This window comes from Capra hircus, chromosome 3 (assembly GCF_001704415.2).
Source record: "Capra hircus breed San Clemente chromosome 3, ASM170441v1, whole genome shotgun sequence".
Classification (NCBI taxonomy): Eukaryota; Metazoa; Chordata; class Mammalia; order Artiodactyla; family Bovidae; genus Capra; species Capra hircus.
The window spans coordinates 94479895-94500984 of NC_030810.1; the positions used below are offsets into that span (position 1 = coordinate 94479895).

The following is a 21090-nucleotide window of genomic DNA, read 5'->3' on the forward strand; positions in this document are numbered from 1 at the left end:
GCTGGTATATGGAACACTCGTTCTAATGTATCCGATAAGCAGGCACTGAAAAAGAAACTGCTCACTGAATAAAAGCTGTGCTCAATTTCTGTGGTTTGTTCAGTTATTGCCATTTCTATTAGGAGCATCCGTTATATAGTTGGAGCATTTAATTGAGATCTAAACTGAGATACTCTTGTTAACACTCGTTGTTTTAAATGGCTAACACTTTATTCTCCCTTCTCTTCTGGGAAGGCCTTTCATGCAAGTACTGTCTCATTGGTCTAAACAGGTAGCTGACTGAAGTTGAGCCTTCCTGGGAATGTCAAGTCAGACTGAGGGACTGAGCTTCAGTCTAGTCACTCTCTCGAGCGAAAGAGACTTTTAAAGGTAAGAACTCTTGGCAACCATATTTTTCCCTGTTGACTAAAACAAAAGGAGAGTAAATTAAGACAGAATTTACTAGAGAATAAACTAGAAATGAGAGACAAAGAATACCAATGGAATTTAAGTTCTTGGTTCCAGCTGTTCCTAAAGTCATACTGTACTTCCTGACCTTGGTTTCATGAGATATCCTAATACCCTTTTAGCTTAGGCCTGAGTTGATTTTGTTTTGTGTTATAGGCAACTAAATGTGTTCTAACTGGTACAGTCATCAGTTTGTTCCACAGGATAGTGGAAGAACTCTCTTTTTCTCAAGTAGATGATTTTTTTTTTATTAGATACTGCTTTACCAAAGCAATCCTTCTGAGTTAGACAGGGCCTCAGAATCCTAAGCATTGCTCTCCAGGCAGTAAGAAGGCATACAAATGAAAACTAATTGTCAGCTTTGCTCCGTAGGCCATAAAGACTGTTTTGTATTAGTTCTTACATAATGCAGTCTCAACTGGAATTGTGATTGAGGTCTCAGTGAGACTTTCTATACCCTGGTACATAATATATCTGTAAAAGAAATCAAATTTTTAATTTATACTTGATCATAACCGCAATAAACTCATACCACAAGTGTGAAGGAGCCCACCTGTCACTCTGATATCCCCTGTGGCTTTGGCGATGTTGTTTTCAATCATACAGGAGTAAGTGTTGTTGATTGTGACGTTGTGGAGTACAGACACAACCTTCATGGTCACATTCTCAGAGTTCAGCTCAAAGCTAGTGTTGGAGACTTCAGAGAAGTTGGCTCCCTGGTCAACTTGGGATGCCCAGACCACTGTGGGCTGGGGAAACCATCTGGGAGCCTCACATCGTAAGCTCTCGGAGCTGGCGTTATAGTCCACGTTCACCTCTGGGATGCTGAAGGCTGCAGGTCAAAAGGACAGATGTCAAGGTTGGATGATAAGACAATATAGCCTTTGAGGTGCTAGGTCTTACAACAAAGACACTGAAGTGACTCAGTACTTTCCCAGTGGGCTGTGTATGGCTCATTGTATTATAGATGCAAAAAGTGATTTGCTCATAGTATTGCTATATATCACAACATTCTGGCCAATATCACAAACTCTGAGGACCTATGTTCTAGATGTAATGTTACACAGATAAATTTTTCCACATAAGAGGAGTTCCAGTGATCATATAAAAAATTTTATTAGCTAGGGAAGTTCGGTGTTTATTTTCCCAGGCACCTGTGAAGCCTCCTGAATTTTATGTATTTTTCGGCCTGGAGGGTAAAGTAAGGGTGGGAAGGGAGAAGGAAGAAACAAAGTGCATTCACCTATCACCCACAGAAATTCCACACACAGGACTTGTCATCATGGAGATTTGAAGTTTGCTTGGGTAGGGATTGCCCTGGTATCCATGAATAAAGACAGGCATTTGTTTTCTTCTAAGATAATTCTCCCTGGGCTGACAAGTACATTTTGAAATTAAAACTAACTTCCTCATCTATCTAGGCAGAGAGACACTTGTAAAAAATGTTAAGTTGTGGACTTTGGGCAGTAAATGTTTATCATGCCAGAAAGGCAGGACACACATTATTAATATGTTTAGCATCTTCCTTTGCCCAGGACTGTGTTGGTGTTGAGTGAGAAGTGGAAGGACAGTTTTGGCCTACCCTTAAAGAGCCTGCAGCATAGCAGGGGAGACTAGACTCACACACTTGGAACAGGTTAGGAATGAACTCCTGGGAGATGATGTGGGAACCTGAGTGTACATGACAATGAACCACCATTTATTGAGGGTGTGCTCTGGGCTGTGGACCAAATTCTGGACATTATTTCATTTGTTTGACAAAACAGTCTCAGGTATATCTATTATTGTGACCACTTTAAAAAATAAGTTTTTAATTCTGGAATGATTTTGTTTATCTTTTGGCCATGCACTGCAGCATTGGAATCTTAATTCCCCAACCATGGATCGAACCGGTGCCCCCTGCATTGAAAGCGTGGAGTCTAAACCACTGGACTGCCAGGGAAGTACATGGAATAATTTTCAGTTCAGTTCAGTCGCTCAGTCGTGTCCGACTCTTTGCGACCCCATGAATCGCAGCACGCCAGGCCTCCCTGTCCATCACCAACTCCCGGAGTTCACTCAGACTCACGTCCATTGAGTCAGTGATGCCATCCAGCCATCTCATCCTCGGTCGTCCCCTTTTCCTCCTGCCCCCAATCCCTCCCAGCATCAGAGTCTTTTCCAATGAGTCAACTCTTCACATGAGGTGGCCAAAGTACTGGAGTTTCAGCTTTAGCATCATTCCTTCCAAAGAAATCCCAGAGTTGATCTCCTTCAGAATGGACTGGTTGGATCTCCTTGCAGTCCAATTTTAGATTTATAGAAAAGTTGCAAAGATAGTACAGAGGGTTCTTGTATACTCCTTACTCAGTTTCTGCTAATATTCCGCTAACATGACACATTTGTCAAAACTGAGAAACTATTAATATTGTTTATATATTACTATTAACTCCAGGCTTCATTTGAATTTTATCAGTTTTTCTACTATGTCCATTTCCTATTGGAGGATCCTAATCAGAATGTCACATTGCCCTTATTTGTCATGTCTTTTTAGATTCCTCTGGTCTGTGACATGTTCTCAGTCTTTCCATGTTTTTCATGACCTTGACAGTTTTGAGTACTCAGTTCAATTCAGTTCACTCACTCTGTTATGTCTGACTCTTTGTGACCCCATGGACTGCAGCCCGCCAAACTTCCCTGTCCATCACCAACTCCTGGAGCTTACTCAAACTCTTGTCCATTGAGTTGGTGATGCCATCCAACCATCTCATCCTCTGTCTTCCCCTTCTTCTCCCGCCTTCAATCTTTCCTGTCATCTGGGTCTTTTCAAATGAGTCAGTTCTTCACATCAGGTGGCCAAAGTATTGGAGTTTCAGCTTCAGCATCAGTCCTTCCAATGAATATTCAGGACTGATTTCCTTTAGGATGGACCGGTTGGATCTCCTTGCTGACTAAGGGACTCTCAAGCATCTTCTCCAACACCACAGTTCAAAAGCATTGATTCTTTGGTGCTCAGCTTTCTTTATGGTCCAACTCTCACATCCATACAAGATTACTGGAAAAACCATTGCTTTGACTAGACAGACCTTTGTTGGCAAACTAATGTCTCTGCTTTTTAATATGCTGTCTATGTTGGTCATAGCTTTTCTTCCAAGTAGCAAGAGTCTTTTAATTTCATGGCTGCAGTCACCATCTGCAGTGATTTTGGAGCCCCCCCAAAATAAAGTCTGTCACTGTTTCCATTGTTTCCCCGTCTATTTGCCATGAAGTGATGGGACCAGATGCCATGGTCTTCATTTTCTGAATGTTGAGTTTTAAGCCAACATTTTCACTCTCTTCTTTCACCTTCTTCAAGAGGCTCTTTAGTTCCTCTTCACTTTCTGTCATTAGCGTGGTTTCATCTTCATGTCTGAGGTTATTGATATTTCTTCCAGCAATCTTGATTCCAGCTTGTGGTTCATCCAGCCCAGCATTTCTCATGATGTACTCTGCATATAAGTTAAATAAGCAGGGTGACAGTATACAGCCTTAACATACTCCTTTTCCTATTTGGAACCAGTCTGTTCCATGTCCAGTTCCAAATGTTGCTCCTTGACCTGCATGCAGATTTCTCAGGAGGCAGGTTAGGTGGTGTGGTATTCCTATCTCTTGAAGAATTTTCCAGTTTGTTGTGGTCCACACAGTCAAAGGCTTTGGTGTAGTCATAAAGCAGAAGTAGATGTTTTTCTGGAACTCTCTTGCTTTTTCAATGATCCAACAGATGTTGACAATATGATCTCTGTTTCCTCTGCCTTTTCTAAATCCAGCTTGAACATCTGGAAGTTCACGGTTCACGTACTGTTGAAGCCTGGCTTGGAGGATTTTGAGCATTACTTTCTAGCATGTGAGATGAGTGCAATTGTATGGTGATTTAAACATTCTTTGACATTGCCTTTCTTTGGGATTGGAACGAAAACTGGCCTTTTCCAGTCCTGCGGTCACTGCTGAGTTTTCCAAATTTGCTGACATATTGAGTGCAGCACTTTCACAGCATCATCTTATAGGATTTGAAATGGCTCAACTGGAATTCCATCACCTCCACTAGCTTTGTTTGTGGTAATGCTTCCTCAGGCCCACTTGACTTCACATTCTAGGATGTCTGGCTCTAGGTGAGTGATCACACCATCATGGTTATCTGGGTCATGAAGATCTTTTTTGTAGTTCTTCTGTGTATTCTTGCCACCTCTTCTTAATATCTTCTGCTTCTGTTAGGTCCATACCATTTTGTGCTTTATTGTGCCCATCTCTGTATGAAATGTTCCCTTGGTATCTCTAATTTTCTTGAAGAGATCTCTCCTTTACCATTCTATTGAGGAGTACTGACTAGATATTTTGTGGGATGTCCTCTATTGGGATTTGTCTGATGATTTCCTCATGATTAGACTGAGATCTTGGATTTTGGAGAGGAAAACACTAGAAGTTAAAGTGCCGTTCTCATTATGTCACATCAGAGAGTATATGCAGTCAGCAAGACTTAATCATAAGGACGTTAACTTTGATCACCTGGCTGAGGCTGTGTTTGCTAGGTTTCTTTGGAAGTTGGACTTTACTAACACACCCTAAGTGTGGTGGTTGGGGGAGCAAGGAAGTTCTAAGCTCCACCTCTCAGAAGAGGCGAGATCTAAAAATATTATTTGGGATTCATCTGTAAAGAAAATTTGTTTCATCTCACTCATGTAAGAATGGACTTGTGTCTTTATTTTATACTTAGTTATAATTTAATACTATGTTGTTTATGTTATTGCTCAGATCATTCCAGCTTTGCCACTGGAAGTCCTTTCAGTTGGCTCCAGTGTACCTTTGATGTGACTCTCTTAATCTCTGTTTTAATATGGAGGAGCTAAGTCTCAGTGAGGTTCCCTTGCCCAGGCCACTGATACATGCCCAGGTCTGTCTCTAGATCTGTGCTTCAGACCATTACATACACATGTCATGAGAGTTCCAAGAAAGACCTGTGCAGACTAACTTAGGCTGGGAAGTCTCAGAATACTTTCTATCTTTCAAGGCTCCTACTAAATGTCAAATTCTCGCCATGGGGGCCTTCCCATCCCTTTACTCCCTATGCATTTGGATATGATCTCTGAATCCCCAAATCATTCTATATCTTCTCTTCAAGCATTTAATACACTTTAACAATTATTATAGATTTTACACATATTTCTTATCTCTGCCCTGACCCTCAACTGTATGAGCTCTACACTATGAGCTCTGGCTCTAGAAGGGAAGACAATTATCTTTGTTTTCTTAATCATCTTTATACTCTTACAGTATCTGAGTCCCTTGTACATAAATTCAGAAAATGTTAAATTTAGTTGGTAAGGAAGTGTGGACTTTGGTGGAGAAGGATTAGTGAGTTTATAGGATAATATTGTTTTGGTCAGTTACCTTTGAACTTCTCCTATAATGGTTTCCACTGCTGTGAGTCCCTGGAGGCACTGATTTCAGAGCCCACTTAGAACAGGAAAGTCTCAGACCAGATTATATATAGTCTTCTCTCACTAGCAAGACTGAAGGCTACCATTAAAGAGAAAGAACAGAGAGCTACTGAGGGAGAAAAAGTATTTTGGAAAAATATTTCAGGGGATATATGAGGAAATTCAGAAGAGGCTAGAGTCCTGAACAGAAGATTTTAAGACTTAGTATTATAGTGGGTTACTCCTGGAGTTGGTGTGGGTCTTAGACAGCAAGGATGGCGGCTAACAGACTTCAGATGGTCTTTGTTGGATATTAGTCACTCAGGAGCTATTCAGACTCTCTAGTCTCAAATATCTCCTGGCCCCTTCTTTCCCACTTTTCAAAAGTAACTTACCTCCAGTTTTATAGTCAAGGTTAGCATTCCCCTTGCCCTTAGAAGTGATGATGTAACATTTATAGGTGCCAGCATCCGTGAGTTGTACATTTTTCAGCCTCAGAGAGGCATTACCAACTATTACTTGATCAGAAAACACTGCTGTCCTGCCTCTGAACATTTCATCCTGGTTTGACAGGACATCTTTGCCTTCTTTGAACTCATGGACCAAGCCCATAACACCTTCCTTCAGCCACTGTATCACGATATCAGCAAGTCTGATGTCAGGTTCAAAAGTACAACTCAGGATGCCATCTTCCCCGATGTTCCCAGCTGAGGTGAGAGTAGTGACTGCGATGGAGTGTCTTCCTAAAATTCAGGAAACAAGGGTCAATGCCAAGGGAAGCTTTGGAACAGCTACCACCAAATCCTTCATCATTAAAAAGCCAAACAGTGACTTCTGTAATAAATTAGAAATATACAAAACAGGAGAGTCAGGAAAAAAGAAGACATAATAGAGCATTAAGACAATAGTTTTGATACCTACAGCAGATCTGCCAATAGCTGATAAAAAAAGCTATTCTATAGCTTTCTGAGAGCAAGCAACCAAAACCTTGAGACCAAACAAGAGGAGAATATATTGGACTTGAGTTTTGAAGATGAGGATTCCAATTCTGGTTTGGTCAGTTACGAGCTTTGCAAACTTGGCTACATCTCTGGATTTCAAAAAATTGGAGGTAAGGATATATGTCTTACTTACCTTAAAGAGCTCTTGTGAGAATCAAAATCAAATGGATGTGAGCTTGATTTGCAAACTGTAATTACCCATATAAGGTAGTTGTTATTCTTAGTTAACCAGAAGTGGCATAGAAATGAAATCTCAGGTTAACTAAACGTGGCTAATAATTCTGAAGAATGCTAAGTTCTAAAGTGCTGTTACTTTTATCTCCACCTGAATGATAAGGAGACTAAGGCACAGAGAATAGAAGTGACTTGATCAAGGTTAGAGTGCTAGCTATGGTATAATGAAGAATGGTACTCAGTTGATTTGGGGCCGAAGATAGAAATCACACCCTCCTCTCCAAACATATCCCAAGTAGAAGTATTAATTATGGCGACAGCCATGTCCACTGTCTCTTCTACAGTTGCCCACTCAGTCTGTAAAGGACTGACCAACTCTTTTTGCTGTACTGGAGGCTGCTGATTGAAGATGTCTATGGGGTGATTTAATTAACTGAATATTCTTGAGAGCCTCCTGTGATTTGGATGTGAAGCTAAGGAGAAGGATGGGTCTTTGAGCTCAAGAAGAGAGTGGTACAGACCCAAAGAAGTGTGGGGGAGACCATGAGAGGAAAAAATGAAGGGAGTCCCCCCATCTCAGTGCTGTCTTAGATCCTGAAGGTTTTCAGGTCTAGATTCTGTGCACCTTCTGAGTATCCTTTAAACAAGCACCGATTATAATGGTCTGCACAAACATCTCTTTCTTATAACCAAGAAAGTCCTACATATGATGGGTACTGAGCACTTCTCAGCTGGACTTCTCAGTTGGACTTCTCAGCTTCCTTACTGGTGTTCCTGCCACTCATCTTTGCATCCAGGTAGACTTTAAAGAACAATCTGAACATCTCAATTAAAAAAAAAAATACTGTTTGTTATTTTTTAGTTCTGAAGTTTTGTTTTGGCTGCGCTGGATCTTCATTGCAGCACATGGGCTTAGTTGCCCTGTGACATGTAGGATCTTAGTTCCCCAACCAGGGATGGAACCCACATCCCCTGTACTGAAAGGCAGGTTCTTAACCACTGGACCACCAAGGAAGTCCCCCATGTCAGTTTTCTAATTGCTGACCTTCCATGATTGCCAAGGGCTGTGGAGTAAACTTCAGACTAACAACATGGCCTTCAAAGTAAAGTACTGCAGGCCACATAGGAAATGCCTGTATATATTAGCCCTTATTGCTGCCTTTCCAGCCGTACTTTCTACTACTGTAGTTTGCATATCAAGCAATTTATTTATTTGCTGCCTTCAGTGGAAAAATACATAAGCAAAGGATACTTGCTATTTTTCAAATTAAAGAGGTTGACATTATGAACATAGGGATATCTTTGGCCTCTTGTGTCTTCCAGCCCATAAGGGGTTGGAAATGTCTCATTAGCTCCTAGGCCTTTATAAACAGATGAAGGTAATGGATGTGGGACAGAACTGGAGAAGCAAGCTAGATGAATTTATATTATAAAGAACAGAGAGCTACTAATGGAAGAAAAATTATCAGTAAAAAGGAAACAGAGGAAACAAAAACACGTGCATAGGCTGAGTTGGAAGGATGTTTTGGAGGCTTTAGAGTATGGGAAATGAGAGGCTTTGGAGTAACTGCCATGAATGGCCATTCATGTGGGAGATTTGGGAGAAAAAATATGAAAGAAGGTAGTATGCAGTTTAGCTGTGTAATATGAGTGCAACATACCCCATCCCCTGCCTTTTCTTTCTTTCCCTTTTGTGCTGCTCTAATAAAATTCTATTTTTATTTTTGCAAAGAAGTACTTGATTTTTTTCAATAAAAGAAAGAACATGAAAAATTCAATGTAATAACAAATTTGACACATCTCTTCCTGAACAGAATCCTAGAACAGTGGGGCTCACAAATGGGCTCTAACAGAGAACCTCATCATGAGAAAAGAGTTTGCTCTGCCTTGGCGTTTTCTTTTTATTCTTTTTATTTATTTGCCTGTGCCAGGCCTTATGGCACATGAGATCTTTAGTTGTGGCATGTGGGATATAATTCCCTGATCATGGGTCACATCCAGGCCCTCTGCACTGGAAGCATGGAGTCTTAGCCTCTGGATCACCAGGGAAGTCCCTTGCTTTTGCATTTTCTTGAACATTGCTTTAAAGATTTAATTTGCTTTTTATTTGTTTTTACTTGACAGATTAATATCCAAGATATTGCAGGCTAGTACTGGTTATAATTGTACTGTGCATCTTGACACACACACTTATTCATCTTGCACCCACAGTTTATAATTCCTTCTTCTCCTTTATCACCAGTTGTCCAAATTCTACTTATATTCAAGGCTATTCAGATTGAGGGGTTCACATGAAACTCTTTTTGATCTGCCAAAGCAGAGTTAATATTCTCTTGACTCTCCCTGAATGCTTTTCTTCGCCTTTATTGTAGCATCTATCTCCCTTTACTTTGTCTCTAGTCTGTCTCTGGCACTAATTAGTAAGCTTTTCAAAGGAAAAACTGTCATAATCATATTTGTAAGTCCTGTAAACGCTTTGATGGTTACTTTTATGTGTCAGCTTGACTGGGTCACACAGTACCCAGCTATTTGGTCAGATATTCCGGGCTTCCCTCATGGCTCAGACGGTAAAGCATCTGCCTGCAATGCGGGAGACCTGGGTTTGATCCCTGGGTCGGGAAGAACCCCTGGAGAAGGAAATGGCAACCCACTCCAGTACTCTTGTCTGCAAAATTCCAGGGATGGAGGAGCCTAGTAGGCTATAGTCCGTGGGGTCACAAAGAGTCAGACACGACTAAGCGACTTCACTTTCACTTTCTGGGTATGTCTGTGAGGATGTTTCTGGGGGAGATTAGTATTTGAATCAGTAAAGCAGATCACTTTCCTTAAAGTGAGTGGGCCTCACCCAATCAATTAAAGATCTCATAGAACAAAAAGGCAGAGCAAGAGGGGCCTCATGCTGCCTTTGAGCTGGGACATCAGTCTTTCCCTGCCAGTTGGTTCCTTCAGACTTGAACTGAAGCATTGTGCTTTTTCAGATTTTGAGCCTGCCTATTTTTAGGCTAGAACTACACCGTCTGATCTTCTGGGTCTCACACTTTTGGACTCAGACTGGAACTGAATTATCTGGGTCTCCAGCTTGCTATGGAGAAGGCAATGGCATCCCACTCCAGTACTCTTGCCTGGAAAATCCCATGGATGGAGGAGCCTGGCGGGTTACAGTCCATGGGGTCGCTAAGAGTCGGACACGACTGAGAGACTTCACTTTCATGCACTGGAGAAGGAAATGGCAACCCACTCCAGTGTTCTTGCCTGGAGAATCCCAGGGACAGGGAAGCCTGGTAGGCTGTCATCTATGGGGTTGCACAGAGTCGGACACTACTGAAGCAACTTAGCAGCCAGCTTGCTAACCACAGATCTTAGGACTTCTCAAAGTCCACAATCATGTGAGCCAATTCTTTCTAAATATCACTGTCTCTCTCTCCTGTCTCTCTCTCTCTCTCTCGCCTCCTCCCTATATCCCCCTGTCACACACACATACCTACACCTACCCTAATGGTTCTGTTTCTCTGGAGAACCCTGACTGATAAATTTTGGTACTGAGAAGTGGGGGTGCTGCTATCATAAGTACCTAATAAGCATATGGAGGAAGTTTTGAAACTAGGTAATGGGTGGAGGCTAAAAGAGCTTTAAGATGTGTGCTAGAAATGTGAATATTAAGGTCCATGTGGTGACGTCTCAGATGGGAAATGAGGAACACATTATTGGAAACTGGAGGAAAAGCAGTCCTTGTTAGAGGGTGGCACAGAACTTGGCTGAACTGTGTTCTAGTGTTTTGTAGAAGGTAAAACTTGTGAGCCATAAAATTGGATACTTAGCTGAGGAGATTTCTAAGCAAATTGTTGAAAGAGTGGCTTGGTTATTCCTGACTGCTTATACTAAAATATGGGAAAGGAGAAAGATGAATTGAAGAAGAAATTGTTAAGCAAAAAGGATCCATAACTGAGATTTAGAAAATTCTCAGCCTATCAGTATTGCAAAAAATGAGAAGACTGTTCTGAAGATAGCACTCAGGACGTGGGTGAACATCCATTTGATAAGGAGATGATATGTATGACTCATGGATTTTAATAGCCACCGCAACAGAAGCCAGGAATAGAGATAGGATTATATATTGCCAGCTTGGTACAGAAAAAACCAAAGGGTATAGAAAAGTGAGACAAAATGAAGGAAGGCTACCAGACTTCTTGGATTCTACAGTAAGACCAGACCACAGTGCTCTTCAGCTCTATGCTTCAACAGGCCAGGGGACCTCTCTTGGAACTACTCAGCGTACGGTATTTCGTCATGGCAATCTGAGCAAACTAAGACAAGTGCCTAGTGCTATTTCTACAGAGAAAAATAATGTTTGTTGAGTGAACGAATAAATGAATGAATGAAAATCAGTTGAAATCAGGACACTATTTGAAATAATGATTCTATCCAAAGTGATTGTAGGAGTAAGGAACATTTGGCAAGATTATCCCATCTAAATTTTGGGGAAATATGAGTCAGTGAAAAAAAGAAAAAGCAATGAAAATACACCATGATTCTCAATAAAATCATAAAGCAAATGTAACTATTTTAGAGCAAGGGTAAATTTGGTTGTAGTTTATAAAGTCCCATTAAAGTTGAATTGAAAAATTACTTTTTAGAAAAAGTACATGATTAGCACAATTTATGGAGAGAATGAAATGGTAATGACTTATCGTAGTTCAGTAATTATGTTACCAAATTAATTTTAATGTGTTGGCCTTGAGCCCACAGGTGGAGAATTTGTTGAAATATCTCTTAGAAAATGTAATGATTAAAACTAGGCAGCTGTGGAGTGCCCCAGGGACTCACGGCCAGCTCTAGCTCATTTAAGGTTGCATTAAAGATGTGGCAGATGAAATGAGTGCAGTGTTGATTAAATCCCCCCCTCCTTGTAGCAAATCAAGGAGGAATAAAAGCCAGTGAGAATTTTAAAAACCCTGAGGACCTAGACATTGCTTTTGCACCCAGAAAGCAATCAATAAATACTTATTTGTTAGGTGAATAAATGATGGTTACAAGTGATAAAATGAAATTTAATTTGCAAGCAATACCATACAAATATTGCTTCTCTCAAAAAGAAATCTGTTTTCAATTTGGCCAACAAATATTGGTTCAAGGAGCTATGTTCTAGGAACCACAGTCCGGTCTAATGTGACTCTCCAGGTCTCTTAAACACTCTCCGGGGCTCTTGTGTGGCTGGTTGAGGGTAAAATGACTTTAAGAGACAGTTAGAGTTTTGTATCTACAAAACTCTGTTAAACAGGCATGGGTTTTAAGAATTCCACTGGTCTCTTAAGATTCCATCAAACCTCTTTAAAGTCAGAAGCCCCAACCACTCACTGAAAATGAATTCTCTAGCTCCTGGGGGCTAATTACTACCACAGCTCTGGTCTGCATGCAAAATGAGGATTGTCAGAGGGCAGCAAGCTGAAATTGGGGTCTTTCTGTTTTCACATGGATGGGCACTATCTAACTGCCATCTGCAGTAGGAGCAGGAATCTCTTAGAAAGTGGGGATATAGGTAACACAAGGCAGGGATTCTTTTTTTTAATTTATTTTTAATTGGAGGATAATTGCTTTACAGTGTTGTGTTGGTTTCTGTCGCACAGCAAGGTGAATCACCCATTAAGTGTTAATCGTTCAGTCGTGTCCCACTCTTTTGCAACCCTATGGACTGTAGCCCACCAGGCTCCTCTGGCCATGGAATTCTCCAGCCAAGAATACTGGAATGGGTAGCCATTCCATTCTCCAGGGGATCTTCCTGCCCCAGGGATTGAACCCAAGACTCCTCCACTGCAGGCAGATTCTTTACCATTTGAGCCATCAGGGAAACCTTGAATCAGCCATAAGTATACATATAATCCCGTCCCTCTTGTGCCTGCCACCTGCCCACCCCACACCCTGAATCCCACCCCTCTAGGTTGTCACAGAGCACCAGGCTGAGCTCAAGGCAAGGATTCTTTATAGAAATTATGATTCTGGGATGCCCAATACCACTGGATGAAAGCTCGGAAAATGAACTTTCCTTTGAAATGACTCAGTAAGTTCTGTGACTTCCAATAGCATAGAGAGCAGCTCAGCATCCACTGCAGCCAGCTGTCTGGATGGGCACCATAGCACATGGTGGAAATGTGGAAACACATAGGCTTAAGCCTGTACTGCTGGCACCTGGGGAAGCACCTGTCAGTGCCACTCTCGCCAGAGAAAAGGGCAGGGTGGAGGAGAACAGTTGCTTTGTGAGAAAACATTAGAAAGGATGCTGGGCCAGGCTAGTGAAAGGAGCAACGTAGGGAAGCAGGTTGGGCTCCAAAAATCACTGCAGATGGTGACTGCAGCCATGAAATTAAAAGATGCTTGCTCCTTGGAAGAAAAGCTATGACAAACCTAGATAGTGTATTAAGAAGCAAAGAGATCACTTTGCCCACAAAGGTCCGTATGGTCAAGACTGTGGTTTTTTTCAGTAGTCGTGTATGGCTGTGAGAGCTGGACCACAAAGAAGGCTGAGTGCTGAAGAATTGATGTTTTTGAACTGTGGTGTTGGAGAAGACTCTTGACAGACTCTTGGACAGCAAGGAGATCAAACCAATCCATCCTAAAGGAAATCAGTCCTGAACATTCATTGCAAGGACTGATGCTGAAACTGAAGCTCCAATACTTTGGCTACCTGATGCAAAGAACGGACTCACTGGAAAAGACCCTGATGCTGGCAAAGATGGAAGACCAAAGGAGAAGGGAGTGGCAGAGGATGAGATGGTTAGATAGCATCACTGACTCAATGGACATGAATCTGAGCAAACTCCAGGAGAGAGTGAAGGACAGGGAAGCCTGGTGTGTTGCAGTCCATGGGGTCACAGAGTCAAACATGACTTAGGAACTGAACAATAGGGAAGCAGCAGCAGAGCCTGGCGTATAAGCACAGGTATCAAGCTGTGGGTGATCAAGTCCCAGCTCTGCCACTTATTGGATATGAGACCTGGGCAAGTTTTCTATTTTCTCTATTCCATAATTTTTTTCATCTGTAAAATGGGGATACTAATAGTAGTAGCTCCCTCAGAGGGTCCCTGAAAGGACTAAATGATACAGTGTAAGTAAACAGCTTAGCATGGTACCTGACTTGCCACATGTTGAATCTTAAATCAATGCTATTGATGGCCATTATTAGTTAGAATCATTTAGAAAGATTGCAGATCAGTACACCAGGAGGAAAGAAATATTTTACTAAATGTTGCAGTGACTCAGTTTAAGCCGGATAACAACCTTGAGATGTAGGAATTATATTGTTCTACCCATTTTATGAATAGGGTAAAGAAGCTCTGCGGGATTAAATGGCTTGCCTAAAGCCCTACATCTAGCTAGTAGTGGAGCCAGCATCAAACTCAGTCTTGTCTGAGTTTTTCCTAAGCCTGAAAGTGAAAGTTGTTCAGTGGTGTCCAACTCTTTCCAGTCCATGGAATTCTGTAGGCCAGAATACTGGAGCGGGTAGCCGTTCCTGTCTCCAGAAGATTTTCTCGACCCAGGAATCAAACCGGGGTCTCCTGCATTGCAGGTGGATTCTTTACCAGCTGAGCTACCAGGGAAGCTCTAAGTCTGTATTCCTTCTATCACATTTTGCTGATATCCAGGGCCAGATTTAGATATGTGGAGAGCCCACCCACAAAAACAGTATCCCTTCCTCATGTAAAAATAAAAACAATTAAAAACCTTAAAAGAAGTATGAGAAAGGTCAACATGTATTTAATTTCCCAGATGACTCCAGTGAAAAAAATAATATGGATCAATTTCTTTCCAAACCACTTAATGTTTGTGTTTTGGTGCCAGAAGCACATGCCTTATTGTTTTATCCAGTGACCAAAGATGGAGCATCATTAGGAGGGAGTGTCCTGTGACTTCCTGTCCAGGATTTCCTAACTTCAGAGGAATTGCCTGGTGTGGCCAGGAAATTGTTCAAGTTTTAGGAGGTGCTGTATGAATGCATTAATAATAGTAAATTATTAATGGCACTGATGGTATCAATGTAAACAATAATAGCAGCCATTTATCACACATATATGTGTCTGGCACTTTATAAACACTTTCTCATGTAATTTCCACAATGACTCTCACTATTTTACCAGTGAGGTTCTAGAAAGTTAAGTTACATCCCAAAGGATACACAGTATTATTCTTGCGCTTTAAGCAACTCCGATCTCTAAGTGTTTCTACCACACAGAGCTGTTCAAAGTTACCCAGGGAGTGAGTGATAGCACAGAGACTAGCAGAGTATAGTCAGGGGCCTTTCCACTGCATCTCCCTCCTTCTTAAAGGGTCATCCATGAAGTCTGCCCTAAAACCAGCCTGATGGAAGCTGCTCAGCCTCTCTTCCCAACCAACCACCTCAAATGCATTTGGGGTCCATATTTAGAGTTTAGAAGGAGTGGAATGCTGGAATGCCTATGAGAAGGTGGCCTATACAGCCTCAGGAAAGTTACAAAGAAATGGATTTTTTTTCTGTATTTAGAAATATCTTTATCATCTGTGGTCTCAGGAATAATGCCTGCAAGGTACACCAGAAAACATCCTTCTGTGTTACAGCTCTGCATGAGTATCATGGGCATAGGGCAATGGGTGGGAGTATGGGTTCTGGAAGCAAATGTCAGGATTTGAAATGCAATTATGTGTTTGTGCCTGGTTGCTAGCTGTGTGCAACTTTACACAAATTTCTAATCAGTACATAGTAATATTTATCTATTTGTTGTGAGTTGTAAATCAGATAATATATGCAAAGTTATTTGGCACCATGAGGCGAACACAAAAAAGATTTGAAAAATATCACCACCACCACCACCACCACCACCATCATCTACCTAATGCTGTTTGCTTAATTTCATTGTCTAGTATATTAATCCAGCTAACATTTTATCTAACTCATTTAAAGTGTGGTAATGTCATGCTCTCAGGCACCAGTTTTGGTTCTTTTAATATAGGCAATTGAGAAAAAGCCAACTAAATAGTGTTAAACTAATAAACAGTCCATTTAATCCAAAATAACTGGCTTTTACTTTATGAAGTAGAAAGAAGGCAGAAAACCTTTCATTGGTGGTAGGGTTTTAATACTATTGGTAGCTCATGGCTGAACTGAGTGAACTGTAACTTCTATCTATGTATTTACCCCTCCATGCCTCTGTCCACTTGTCTATTCAAAAAACACTTAAATAGTTTTCTTTGTATTCAAGGAACTGTCGCTACACGTTTGAGATCTGGTTCCCTGACCAGGGATCAAACCCAGCCCCCTCTACATTGGAAACTCAGAGTCTTAGCCACTGGACCACCGGGGAAGTCCCCGTCTTTCATATAGAATGTACTGTTCTGTGTCTTGCTCTGTCGCTCAACATTATGTTTCTCATTTGAAAACATACGTCTCTCAGCCACCAGGAAATAAAAGTTAAAATCACAGCAGTATTCCACAATATCCAGTGTTGGTGAGGATGTGACACACTGGGTCCCTCATACACCTCTGGTTAAGAATAACTTGGTAAATCACTTTGGAAAACAAAATGGCAGTATCTACTAGGATCTATTTATTGGCTTTCTGGACATACTGTTTTGTGAAATGCTTACTTTAAGATACTAGAAAAAGAACTAAAAGTTAGCAACAGCTAGGTCCTACTGTATAGCAAAGGGAATTATATCCAGTCTACTGGTTTAAACTGTAGTGGAAAATAATTTTTTTTTAAAAGAATGTACATATGTATATAGCTGAGTCACTTTACTATGCAGCAGAAATTAGTACAACATTATAAATCAACTATACTTCAACAAAGATTTTTTAAATAAAAAAGAACTTAAATGGATCATTACTTTTTAAAAAAGAATTAAAAGACAGCAAAACAAAGCAGGAATAAGAACACTAATAAAGATAAAAGCTAGAATTAATTAAATAAGGAAATCAGAGAAAGTAAAAATAAAACCAAAACCAAAACCTGGTTCCTTCAAAACTACTATAAAGCTAATTAACACCTTATAAATCTATTTTAAGATGACAGAGGGTTTGGGGAGAAAGAGCACATAGGAAGAGATAAGATAAAGAGAAAACAAATTATAAAAGAATATTAGAATAAAACAGGCTAGTGAGCTCAGAAACAGATCCATACACATTTGGATACTTGATTTATGATAAAAATAACACTAATGAGAAGTGAGGGAAGGATAGTGTCTTGACCCATCTTAACCACCGTCTTTGCCCGTGTACAAAATTTTTCTAGATGGTTGTAGATATAAATGTGAGAGGTTAAATATTAAAGCTTCCACAAGATAACCTAGAAGAAAATATTTATGACCTTGGAATAGGTAGACATCTTAAACAAACTGCTTACAAAAAGTTACTGGTATAAAGAAAAAGATAAATTGGACTGTGTTAAAATCAGGAACTTCACTCATTGAAAGACATCAATAAGACAGTGAAAAAGCAAGCCAGAGAGTAAAAGAGATTTCTCAATACATATAACAAAATTGCACTCAGCATATAATTCCTACATATCAAAAAGAAAAAGATAACCCAATAAAAAAATAGATGAAAGACAAAAACCACATTTTTATTGATAAAGAAAATGGAGAAAGATGTTAATATCTTCTCTAGGCAAACACATCTACAAATGAATGAATTTTATTCATTTAGGTCTTGTGATTACTATTTAGTGGCAGCACACACATTGGAGGAGAGTGACAAAGAGAAAAGACAGCTGGAACTATAAGAACTAAAGTTATCAATTGACAGCTTTGGCCACAGTCTAAGTTAAAATAAATGTGTTGGCCTGAGTCAGGCGTTTCAAGGGAAATGAAGCAAATGACTTGCTTCAGAGAGGACAGCTGCTGGTCTAACTCACTCAACGTCTTAATCTGGCATCCATAATAGATGCTCCTGAGACGTGGCCTACACAGAAGAGAGGACTGTTCCTGCAACTGAGATCATTTGACTGCCTTTGGAAAGTCACCATCCATGCCACAATGACGTCTGTTTCCCACATGGAACAGCAGTTATGACCACTAAGTATTCTGTTTAAGAATGCTGTGTTTGAAGACTTGATATTCTTCAACACTTCAGCTGAAGCCCCACTGCAAAGGAATCATCTACTCAGGTCAACTGTTGATAGAATGGCTCAGCCAAGGCACTTAGCTATGATCCCAGAATGATATATTCAGCACTGTCTGGTGAAGAGAACAGTCTGAGAGACATTCCATTTGATTCTGTCAACTACCTGGTGATGAAGATGTTATTTCTTCCACATCATATGTGAGGGAACTGAGGTCTGGGGGAGTTAAATGACTAAAGGACAGAGAACACAGTCAATAAGTAGAAGAGCCAGGGCTCTCCTCTGAGGTTTTCTGGGTTCAGGCCCTGTGTTCTTGCCATTCTACACATTAAATGATTAGGGACTTACTGATGAGCAGCAGATGGATTGTGGTAATGCAGGAAATCACATACCTGAAATACCAAAACCGATGATAAATGCAATTGCTCCAGCCAGAATAATGATGATGCTAATAATGCTATGGAGAGAGAAAGAAACAGGAAATTACTTCTTTATTCCACTTAACATGCTGCTTTGCAACCTGGGCTCATACCTGCCCTTTGTAAGAGGTACTATATAAAGACTCTCAACTTTTTCTTCAGAATATGTCCTTTCCTAGAAATAGGTGCCTTAGAAAGGGATCTCCACAATTCCATCCTCGGCCCCCTGGGTGCTGGGATAGATTAAAGGAGTGGCTCTTTTGTCTGACTATGTGGATCATCTTACTTTCCTATTTCCAGATCAGTGAAGATCAGACATAAAGACTGCTGGGGAAAACCCAATGGCATTTCTGTAATGCCAGGTGCCACTAGAGGGAGACTAGTTCAACCCTTAGCCCACCCTGAGCATTACTGCATCCCTTATTACATCATTAATCCATCTGTTTGTCTCCCTCCATAGACTTTAAACTCCACTAAGGACAGTGGTCATATCTTTGCTTTGTACCCCCCAGTCCACTTCACTCTCTAGATCCTCACTGAGAGTTTGTTTTGTTAAAACAGTAAGAAGTTTATTACAGAGAGCTTAGGAAATACAGATAAGCAAAAATAAGACAATAAAGTCACTTGAAACTCCACCATCCAGACATAACAACTGGTAACTTCTTGATATGTATCTTGCCAGTTTTCAATGAGCAGATTAATAAATGTTTAGGAAGTAAACAAATAAAGAAATATTACTTACATTTACTGAGTGCTAGAATTATGTCACAGACATGTTGTTTTAGGCACCATTTATGGACTATGTCATTTATCCATAAGGTTATCATGTGATAACCTTATGAGGTAAACAAACGTATCTCCGTTTTACAGATGAAGACATGACATAGGGATAGTAAGCTTCTTCCCTAAATTCACATGGTTTGTAAGTGGCAGAGCTTGGATTAGATTCTGTCTCGAGAATCTGCACTTGACTACTTTCTACACTGCCAGGGATGGGGGTTCAAGATGGGGTATGTCCCTCCTCTCTGCCCAGAGGAACCCATTAGGGGATACCGGCTTGAGCTGCTGAGAGTGACTCAGACAGAACAGAAGGTGCAGGTCAGAGCTGGCATGGTGGCAAAGCAGTCCCTGGGAAGCTTGCCCAGTGCTGCTTGCTCCGGTGCACAAGTCATCAGGCAGGTGTCCTCCACCACAGTCTCATTGCTGCCAACTCACACATTCCCTGCACCCACACTGATGTTATGCAATAGGCAGGACAAAAGAGAGGCACAGGGAGGCAAAGAATGATGCTATAGAGAGAGAAGGGAAGCACGGGCATTTTACTTGCTGCCTCGAATAGGCTCATTGTACCCAGCTCCCCTCAGCTCAGGGATGGGCCCACCAGAGAGAAACAATAGACTCACAAGGAACAATTTGAGTAAACAGTTCCCCTAGAGGTTAAGCCCTCATGAGGTATAGCCATGGGGACAACAACTGAATAAGCAAAATGATCACTAGGACTGACAAGGTATCTGCAGTTGATTCCAAGAAGAGACCACATTTGACCACTGCCCCCTTTCTTTACACACCTAGGTGTGGCCTCAAATATTATTGGTCCAAGTGTGTGAGAACAGCTCAACAAACTCATAGCAAGAGGTACGGTCTGGCTTTCTGACTACTGAGATGGACAGAGAGGACTTGCATTTGTGACCTGAATCACTTACCTTGGGTGAATTACTTTGTCTCTCTGAGACTCAGTTTCTTTATCTTTAAAATGGGAGTAGGATTAGTGAATTAGAAGATAGAATGGTAGAAATAAATGAATCAGAGAGGAAAAAGAAAAATGAATTAAAAGAAATGAGGACAATCTCAGAGACCTCCTTGACAGTGTTAAATGCCCCAACATTCGAATCATAGGAGTCCCAGAAGAAGAAGACAAATAGAAAGACCATGAGAAAATCCTTGAGGAGATAATAGTTGAAAACTTCCCTATAATGGGGAAGGAAATAATCACCCAAGTCCAAGAAACCCAGAGAGTCCCAAACAGGATAAATCCAAGGCGAAACACCCCGAGACACATGTTAATGAAATTAACAAAGGTCAAACACAAAGAACAAATATTCAAAGCAGCAAGGGAAAGACAACAAATAACACACAAGGGGATTCCCATAAGGATAACAGCTGATCTTTCAATAGAAACTCTTCAGGCCAGGAGGGAGTGCCAAGACATACTTAAAGTGATGAAAGAAAATAACCTACAGCCCAGATTACTGTACCCAGCAAGGATCTCATTCAAATATGAAGGAGATATCAAAAGCTTTACAGACAAGAAAAAGCTGAGAGAATTCAACACCACCAAACCAGCTCTCCAACAAATTGTAAAGGATATTCTCTAGACAGGAAACAGAAATAGGGTGTATAAACCCGAACCCAAAACAATAAAGTAAATGGCAATGGGATCATACTTATCAATAATTACCTTAAACATAAATGGATTGAATGCCCCAACCAAAAGACAAAGACTGGCTGAATGGATACAAAAACAAGACCCCTA

At 40.8% G+C, this 21090-nt stretch overlaps 1 protein-coding gene and 1 long non-coding RNA gene across 3 annotated transcripts in view; one reads left to right on the forward strand and one right to left on the reverse strand.

The window, feature by feature from the left end:
* Positions 1–21090, reverse strand: part of VTCN1 (V-set domain containing T cell activation inhibitor 1) — a 75287-nt gene that overhangs the window by 10196 nt on the left and 44001 nt on the right. For both annotated transcript variants that reach the window (XM_005677804.3, XM_013962499.2), the window contains exons 2-4: positions 18531–18595; positions 6275–6622; positions 1001–1279 (exon numbers count right to left, since the gene is read on the reverse strand). In XM_005677804.3, coding sequence (XP_005677861.2) covers positions 1001–1279; positions 6275–6622; positions 18531–18595 — 692 coding nt within the window. The remainder of the gene's footprint in view (positions 1–1000; positions 1280–6274; positions 6623–18530; positions 18596–21090) is intronic.
* The window catches only part of LOC108635589, a 48243-nt gene that overhangs the window by 3462 nt on the left and 23691 nt on the right, over positions 1–21090 (forward strand). The window contains exon 2 of the long non-coding RNA XR_001917862.1: positions 272–369. This is a non-coding gene — a long non-coding RNA (uncharacterized LOC108635589). The remainder of the gene's footprint in view (positions 1–271; positions 370–21090) is intronic.